General features: G+C 45.3%; 1 protein-coding gene across 1 annotated transcript in view; it reads left to right on the forward strand.

The window, feature by feature from the left end:
* The window catches only part of LOC308288965 (solute carrier organic anion transporter family member 3A1-like), a gene marked incomplete at both ends in the record, with an annotated part of 94,427 nt that overhangs the window by 25,603 nt on the left and 58,824 nt on the right, over positions 1-10,000 (forward strand). Inside the window, one exon of the mRNA XM_080730438.1 lies at positions 4-86. Coding sequence (XP_080586564.1) covers positions 4-86 — 83 coding nt within the window. The remainder of the gene's footprint in view (positions 1-3; positions 87-10,000) is intronic.

Below are 10,000 nucleotides of genomic sequence, written 5' to 3' on the forward strand. Positions count from 1 at the left end.
TACCTTGGTGTTTGGTCCAGCCTGTGGTTTCATCCTGGGTTCAGTTTGTACCAACGTCTACGTTGACGCAGCCTTCATCGACACCAGTGAGTGCAATCAATTAAATCTCCTTAAAAGTCAAGATGCCATGGTCTCCATAGTGCACGGATCGTGCACGCCCATGCCTAATCATGCACCACGTGTGTCCGTTCAGGCATTCATGAGCTAGCAGCCATTATGTTTTCTTCAGATGAAAACAAACATGGCTGCCATGTTTGAAAGAATGGGTTGGTATGGGGGTTAAACATGCAATTTCGCGATCGCGATCATGCCTAATATTATTTTTTGGAGGTCAAAAAACATTTTTGATTCTTTTTTTTTTTTTTCTTTTTTTTTTTACTGCCCAAACTCAGGAAACTCGGGGTTGGCACCATATGTGTTAATAATAACAATAGTTTTTGGTGTCCACGGCAGTCAGTTCCAATGTAAATGACTGTGGCCGTGTACAGCGTTGACCCGGTGACAGTCATTGTTCATTTCTCATAGTGACTGCAGTGCGTGATCACTCGCTGGCTGCCTCCCGTGTTCTGTACCGACCATGTTTTATCAAAGGTGGGCAGCAGAGAGCCATAGTCTAGATCAGCACAATCACGATCGTTTGACAGCACAATCATCTGTTCATTTTGGATTCATGTCAATTTGTGTTTTCAGATATTTAACCACTTGAACCGTTAATACTTAAAAAAAACTTGACCTTTATTTGTTTATTGAATGGATCCCCATTAGCTGAGGCCTGGGCGACAGCTAGTCTTCCTGGGGTCCATAAAAATACATACTTACAAATATTATGCAAAAATTATATACAACATAACATTGTAATTAAATACAACATCAATATCTCGGTCATGTGGTCAGCTGCGACAAGTGTTTCTTTAAAGCTATCTTGAATGCTAATTTATTTTGTGTAAGATTAATATGTGGCGGGTAACAAATTCCAGTGTGATATAGATCTATAAATAACTGTGTGTTTTTGAAGATTTGTTCTTGGAGTAGGAGGATTTAAATGACCCTGACTGGCATTCCGGGTGTCATAATTGTGTGTGATGGTTGATTTCAAGTACTGATTGTAAAAATAGTCTGGTGTTTGATTAAAGATGATGTTTCTGAAAAACATGAGGAGACTGCAAAGTAGTTTTTGTTCGACATACAGCCAGGACAGGCGTGAATGCATATATGCAATATTAGTGCGTCTAGAACAATTAAGAGCCAATCTGGCCGCTCTGTTCTGAACAAGTTGCAACTTGTTCAGGTCCCACTTATTTGCTGCTGACCATATGACAGGACAGTAATAAAGATGACAGAAGACCAAGGACTGAATAACTTGACCCATCATAGTGGATGTCAAGTAGGTTGAACACTTTCTAACCATGCCTATACCTCTTCCCATTTTCGTTACAATACTATCAATGTGGTCAGACCATGATAGTTGACTGTCCAATAGAACACCAAGCAGTTTGGTTTTCTTTACTTGTTCAATCGGCATTCCTAACATTGATAGATTCAGCTGAGGGTTATCAATAAGCATATGCCTGGAACCAAAGACAATGCTTTTTGTCTTGGTAACATTTAATGCTAATTTGTTATCATTCACCCACTTGGACACCCTTTCTAAATCCTGATTTAAATTAGTAACCAATTCATTCAAGGTAGGGGCAGTGCTGTACAAAGTTGTGTCATCGGCATACATTACCATATTTGTGTTTGTTGTCACACAAGGGAGATCATTAGTAAAAATTATAAAAAGTAAAGGACCTAAGCAGCTTCCTTGAGGAACTCCGCAGTTACTATACTTACAATCAGATAAGCTACCATTGAAAGACACTCTTTGAGATCGCTCTGATAAGTAACTCATCATCCAATCAATTGCCAAACTACTAAATCTATATTTTCTTAGTTTAGCAATCAATATATTGTGGTCAATAACATCGAATGCCGCACTAAAGTCAAGCAAGACGGTGCCAACCATCTTCTTGTTGTCTACTTGTGACAACCAGTCATCCGTTAACTGAGCCAAGGCAGTTGCTGTTGAATGGCCAAGTCTATAAGCATGCTGGGCACTAGTGATTAGTACTTTCACTCTGTACTTAGTCTGTTCTTTTTCCCCTCTACAACAAACCTATTTGCCAAAGATAGCCGATCTACAAGCTCACAACGCCTCGCAGCGCGAGGCGTTGTGAGCTTGTAGATCGGCTATTTTTGGCTAAAGTTCTCAGAAAATGGACGCTAGGCTTCAAGTGGTTAATGTAAAAAAGAAGAAAAAAAAGTTTCTATCACACAAAGATTTGGAGGACCCCCTGAAGTAACTCTGAGGACCCCCTAGGGGTCCCGGACCCCCTGTTGAAGACCCCTGGTCTAGACTACTACAACCTGGTTGGTTCCCAAAGTGTGGTTGGGGGTCCAATGTTCTCCCAAGTCTTTACAGTTTAAGCATTTAGCAGACACTTTTAATCCAAAGCGACTTACAATAAGCAGATAAAACATCACAATAATAAACAAGATAATATGTCAATACATCAACAACAATATAACAAATGCAAATGGATATATATCTAGAAAACAAAATAATAAGTCAAGAAAAAAGGTTCTAAAAAACCTAAACACAAATGCTAACTACCTTTATGTATGGTCATTGAGTGTTAGTAATGAAACTAAAGCCAGACCAGTATATCGTCATTGTCGGGTGGAAACCTTGTATGTCCAAAACCGTTTGTTTTTTTCTATAAAATGTACTAAACTAGTGAGAACAGCAGATCTACAAGCGTTGTGTGCTTGTAGATCGGCTGTTTTCCCTAGTTTTGTGCGACAGTCTTGTATGATGAAGCAGGGCTTTGCTTTACCAAAAGACGAACACATTTGAAACTTGGAGATACGAGGTTTCTGCCCGACAGTGAGGATATTTATTCTACTAGTCTTTACATAATACGTTTATTCTCCTCAAAACCGTCCGACAGTACAAAGGCAGGGCCTTTAGCCAATGAGGAGCAGTACAAAGGCAGGGCCCTTAGCCAATGAGGAGCAGTACAAAGGCAGGGCCCTTAGCCAATGAGGAGCAGTACAAAGGCAGGGCCTTTAGCCAATGAGGAGCAGCGTTCTTGGTGACATCACCACCAACAGGTGCAACCTGATATAAACAACATGACATCTGTTGTAGTTAGGGTCTTTACGCCCATACATGGTGGTACATGACATCTGTTGTAGTTAGGGTCTTTACGCCCATACATGGTGGTACATGACATCTGTTGTAGTTAGGGTCTTTACGCCCATACATGGTGGTACATGCAAGCCCCATATGTTATCCTCATTATTTATAGAGAGAGTTCCGTCGCAGACAGTATAAAGGCAGGGCTCTTAGCCAATGAGGTGTAATTGAGGTGTGGAAAATCTGGGAGTGGTGTTAGCTGGAGTATTGGTTGAGCTTCACGTGACAGTTAGCACGCTGTAGAATATAGTCACACATTATAGTTCTAACCCAGCTTACTTTTTAAAGTTCTGGATAACATGTAGCCAATCAGGAAGCAGTATTCTCTGTGACGTCACCATTATAGAGTACGTCCATTGAGTTTAATAGAGGAGTGATGCTAGCTGGATGATTGGTCATGACAACGTGGCTTCCAGTCAATACATAGGCAACCACACTTGCAATTTCCATGGACCAGCAAGAATGCTGGTCCATATTATATCATAATATATCAGTTTTTTGTTTTTTGAAGCGGTGAAAGCCGCTTCCAAGGAGTGGCTTTGTGTGTCCCGTGCGTCCAGGATTGAGGATTGGTCAAGCTTCACATGACAATTTGGCCCTCCAGATAAAATCATTCATTTATTCAGAATTCATAAAAATATAGAACTAAAGCACATAGAAAGTAGAATGTATAGATCTAGAACACAGAATGTATAGATCTAGAACACATAGAATAAAAGTTCACCGCTTCACTTCGAACCGAGGTTTGATTTTTCTTTTGGAAACGGTGATACCAGTGGTGAGTGCACCTCATGGTGCGCTCTGCTGATGCACAAGTAGGCCATACATGCCTACATGGTCACGTTGTGACGAGTTGTGAGCTTGTAGATCTGCTATTTTTGGTGAAAGAGTCGGCCGTAGATGGAAAAAGAACTCATCAAATGGTAACGTCACTGAGAATGCTGCTTCCTGATTGGCTAGAAGTGTATCTAGAAAGAAAGAAAGAAAGAAAGAAAGAAAGAAAGAACTATAGTGTGTTGCCCACACTAACTATAGGCAGTGATGGGCAGTAGCTAGCTACATGTAACTTAGCTATGTAGCTTAACTACATTTCTAAGTAGCGTAACAGAAACTTGCTACATTTCTCTGGGGATTGCTTGTTGTGTAGTTGAGCTATATTTTCCAAGTAGCCCATCACTGACTATAGGCTACTTTAGCAGAAAGATTAGTCTGTGGTTGTTGGTAAAACCAGTGGCGGCAGTGGGAGTGGAGCCACTGAGGCCGGAGCTGAGATGGGAGATCGTTGAAGCGTTGTGAGCTTGTAGATCGGCTATGTTTGTCTAAGGTTCTCAGAATGTGGACACAATAGGGTTCAAGTTGTTACTATAAAAAGAAGAAAGGTTTCTCTCACTCAAAGATTTGGAGGACCCCCTGTAGTAACTCTGAGGACCCCCTTAGTACCTCTGAGGACCCCCTGTAGTAACTCTGAGGACCCCCTGTAGTAACTCTGAGGACCCCCTGTTGAAGAGCCTTGCTGTAAAAAGAATGGACATCATTGGTTTCTACAGACCGTAAAATAAGCCTGTTTAGAGCCAGTGCAGATCTTAGAAATGAACTCAGAAATGAATCAAATGAATGCTATTGGCTGAGGGCAGATCAAATGAATCCTATTGGCTGAGGGCAGATCAAATGAATGCTATTGGCTGAGGGCAGGTCTTCACTGTGTATAACCAATAGAAACATATCCTACTTTAACCAATAGAAACATATCCTACTTTAACCAATAGAAACATATCCTACTTTATCATTCATTTTTAATGTGATGATTTACTAAACTCATATCATGAGTTTAGTTTACCCTAACCCTAACCCTGATGATTTAAAAAATACTTTAAACTGAAAACAAAGAGTTTATGAAAAGCTTTACCAAGGTCATAAAATCAAGTGTAACGTTCCAAATAAGAACATTATAATGCTGTGTGAAACAGATATGTTTATTTTGACGGGACAGTGCATGTTAATGAAGATTACATGAAGCAATGCAAACACGCCGGGTTCTCCGTCCGTCGTCCCCAAACATCAAACATCAACAATACTGACATAACAAGGCACAACAATGCAAATACAAAACGCATTTAGAAAAGAAATAAGAAAAAGAGAATAAGAAAGGTTTAAAACTAGTTCTAGGGTTAGACCTGGTCTGTTGTGGACCGACACGATCATCTCTCTTTAACCATTGGTTGAACCAAGATTCAACCAATCTAAAACCAAACCCTCCAAACCTGTACATGCGGGTATAATCCTCTAGGGGTCAGTATTGGGTTAGTTAGAGGACACACACATATAAAGAGCTTGATGGCTCGTTCTCCTCTGCAGTTCATTGGAGCGATGTGCAAAAGTTCTAGTCCGGACTTCTTGGAAAAACTAAGGGAACGCTGTCAGTCAAAGTGACTACTGGCCAATCACAGTGTGTCTTTTCCGGGACTTATCCAAGGACTACAATTCAATTCAACAGAGCCAGTTCTGATGTTGCGCTGCTCAGCTGTTCTTATAGGCTGCATACGTAAAGACCAGCCCCCACCTGCCTCTGATTGGCTTACCGACTTCCGTATGTGTGAGGCACGCAGAAGCAATGAACACGGAAGCGATGAAGATTCCCTTAGTTGCTCAATGCATTTAGCGCCCCCTGGCCGAAGGAGGCGTCTACCTTTCTATGGCTATGCTCTGTAGTCCGGACCACCTAGGTTCCGGGGGCTTGGTTGAAGGCCTTGATGTTCCCCTGCTCCTCAGTGTTGTAATGCAGGTATAATCCTCTAGGGGCAGTGTTCTAGTGTTATAGAACAGGTGTTCCATGGACTCTGAAGCGGTACATACAGGTATAATCCTCTAGAGGTCAGTATTGGGTCAGTTAGAGAACAGGTGTTCCATGGACTCTGAAGCTGTACATACAGGTATAATCCTCTAGAGGTCAGTATTGGGTCAGTTAGAGGACAGGTGTTCCATGGACTCTGAAGCGGTACATACAGCTATAATCTTCGTGTCCCCATTTAGACAGTACATGGACCTCTATGAGGTTGAAGGCCTTGATGTTCCCCTGCTCCTCAGAGAAGGTTCTTCTAGGGGTCTTCTAGAGGTCAGTATTGGGTCAGTTAGAGGACAGGTGTTCCATGGACTCTGAACCTGTACATACAGGTATAATCCTCATGTCCCCAGTTGGACAGTACATGGACCTCTATGAGGTTGAACATACAGGTAGGTATAATCCTCTAGGGGTCCTCTAGGGGTCTTCTAGAGGTCAGTATTGGGTCAGTTAGAGGACAGGTGTTCCATGGACTCTGAACCTGTACATACAGGTATAATCCTCATGTCCCCAGTTGGACAGTACATGGACCTCTATGAGGTTGAACATACAGGTAGGTATAATCCTCTAGGGGTCTTCTAGGGGTCTTCTAGGGGTCCTCTAGGGGCAGTGTTATAGTGTTATAGAACAGGTGTTCCATGGACTCTGAAGCGGTACATACAGGTATAGTCCTCTAGAGGTCAGTATTGGGTCAGTTATAGAACAGGAGTCCCATGTACTCTGAAGCGGTACATACAGGTATAATCCTCTAGGGGTCAGTATTGAGCTAGTTAGAGGACAGGTGTTCCATGCACTCTGAAGCGGTACATACAGGTATAATCTTCATGTCCCCAGTTAGACAACACATGGACCTCTATGAGGTTAAAAGCCTTGATGTTCCCCTGCTCCTCAGAGAAGGTCTGCAGGGCCTCCCCGTCCTGGTCGTAGGTGTAGCTGCCCAGGAGCGTTCCCCCGTGCTCCGGCTGGTCCTCGCGGTCCAGGCCGTACACCGTGAAGTCCCGCGGCGCGCTGCGGATGCTGCCGTCCGGCGCCAGCGAGCGGGGGATGTGCTCCAGCGAGAAGAAGCCGGGGACCACCCGGGTGGACAGCCGGATCACCAGGGACCCCTGGGAGCCGGCGAAGCCCCAGCAGTTCCCCGGCGTGACGTCGGGCTGCAGGACCACGCGCGGCGGCTTGGTGACGAAGCGGCCGCTGCCGTCGCGTCGGGACGGCGAGCAGTCTGCGGCGGCCGGCGCTCCGCAGAACAGGCTCCAGGAGGAGGAGTGCGTCCGCACCACGGCGCCCCCTGCTGACTCCAGGGCGTAGTCGGCCATGCCCAGCCGGTCCTCGGAGAACAGCCTCAGAGCCTGCTTCACCAGCAGCTGCACCTGCTCCTCCGTCACCGCCGCTCCGGGCTCCGCCCCGCCGGGGCCGGGTCTTCCTCCTCCTCCGCCGCTCTGAGGCCCCGGCGTCATCGTCTTGTCGCCGAGCCTCAGAGCGACCAGGGCCGCCTTAAGCTCCTCCCTGCTGACGTAGCGCTGCTGCTGCAGCCAATGGAGGAGCGGCGAGGAGTCGCCGTGAACGGGGAGGAGGAGCTCCGAGCCGGCGGTGGCCAGCTGGTCCCCGGGGGCGGGGCTTTGCGACAGCAGCTTCTGGAGCTCCAGGCGGACCTGAGCAGCCAATCCCAGCCCGGCGTCGTCGCCTCCTCCTCCTCCCCCTCCCCCGCCCTCCTCGTCCAATCCCCGCAGGACGCGGACCTCCCGCCTCATGCTCTCCACGGCCGCCTCCAGGCGCCGCACCTCGGACAGCAGTGCATGCTGGGAGACGTCGTGGCGCTGCCCGCCGGCTGCCAGCAGCTGCTCCTTCAGCTGCTCCTTCAGCTGAGCCACCAGGCGCTCCGAGTCGCCCAGAGCCCTCGTCCAATCGGAGACGTCCAGGGAGGGCAGGCGGAGGCGGAGCTCCGCCAGGAGGCCCTCTGGCCCCGCCCCCCCGCTGGCCAGCAGCAGCAGCAGCGCGCAGGACACCGCCACGGCCACTAGGGGCGCTAGGAGCCGCCGGGCCGCGCCCCGGGGCTCCGCCTCCCACGCCCTGCAGCCGGCCGTCAGAGACGCCGCGCGGTGCCACGCCCTGCCCAGCCACCAGGGGACGTCAGAGAACACCTTGCACAGCTTGCAGTCCAGCTGCCGGCTGCGGGGTCTGACCGGACCCCCGAAGCCCCCCAAGCCCCCGAAACCCCCCAGGCTCCCCAAACCCCCCGAACCACCGAACCGAGACGAGGGAGAAGAAGACTCCCTGCTGGCCTCGCTGCATTCTTTAAGTCTGGTGCTTGACCACATGTCTGTCTGTCTGTCTGTCTGTCTGTCTGTCTGTCTGTCTGTCTGTCTGTCTGACTGACTGACTGACTGACTGACTGACTGACGGTCTGTCCGTCTATGTAATAGTGATTACAATAGTGATTGTGTGTGAATGTAAAGAAGAATTGACTCAGGCAACGATGAATAACATGTGGATCATTAATATGCATCATTTGACAGTTCACTTTAAAAGGCCGTTTGCGTGGTTGTGATGACGTCACTGTGTAGTGATGTCACTAAAATATTAGTTAGGGAAAGTCTGAACTAAATGATTACCAATAGCTTTCTCCACAATGTGTTCATAAAGGTGTCTACTATCACCTCTAAACTAAATGCTTACCAATAGCTTTCTCCACAATGTGTTCATAAAGGTGTCTACTATCACCTCTAAACTAAATGATTACCAATAGCTTTCTCCACAATGTCTTCATAAAGGTGTCTGCTATCACCTCTAAACTAAATGCTTACCAATAGCTTTCTCCACAATGTGTTCATAAAGGTGTCTACTATCACCTCTAAACTAAATGCTTACCAATAGCTTTCTCCACAATGTGTTCATAAAGGTGTCTGCTATCACCTCTAAACTAAATGCTTACCAATAGCTTTCTCCACATTGTGTTCATAAAGGTGTCTGCTATCACCTCTAAACTAAATGATTACCAATAGCTTTCTCCACAATGTGTTCATAAAGGTGTCTACTATCACTTCTAAACTAAATGATTACCAATAGCTTTCTCCACAATGTGTTCATAAAGGTGTCTACTATCACCTCTAAACTAAATGCTTACCAATAGCTTTCTCCACAATGTGTTCATAAAGGTGTCTACTATCACCTCTAAACTAAATGCTTACCAATAGCTTTCTCCACAATGTGTTCATAAAGGTGTCTGCTATCACCTCTAAACTAAATGATTACCAATAGCTTTCTCCACAATGTGTTCATAAAGGTGTCTACTATCACCTCTGAACTAAATGCTTACCAATAGCTTTCTCCACAATGTGTTCATAAAGGTGTCTGCTATCACCTCTAAACTAAATGCTTACCAATAGCTTTCTCCACAATGTGTTCATAAAGGTGTCTGCTATCACCTCTAAACTAAATGATTACCAATAGCTTTCTCCACAATGTGTTCATAAAGGTGTCTACTATCACCTCTGAACTAAATGATTACCAATAGCTTTCTCCACAATGTGTTCATAAAGGTGTCTACTATCACCTCTAAACTAAATGCTTACCAATAGCTTTCTCCACAATGTGTTCATAAAGGTGTCTGCTATCACCTCTAAACTAAATGAATACCAATAGCTTTCTCCACAATGTGTTCATAAAGGTGTCTACTATCACCTCTGAACTAAATGATTACCACAGTAATATGTGATAACTCAGGTAAACTGGACATCACCCCAGATGGTATAAAACAGTAATAACAGTGATATGATAATAACAGTGATATGTTAGGTGTTATTGTAGGTAAACTAGACATCACTCCAGATGGTATAATAACCATAATGACCGTAATATGTGTTATTGTAGGTAAACTAGACATCACTCCAGATGGTATAATAACCATAATGACAGTAATATGTGTT

This window comes from Nannobrachium achirus (assembly GCF_963921795.1).
Source record: "Nannobrachium achirus genome assembly, chromosome: 7".
Classification (NCBI taxonomy): domain Eukaryota; kingdom Metazoa; phylum Chordata; class Actinopteri; order Myctophiformes; family Myctophidae; genus Nannobrachium; species Nannobrachium achirus.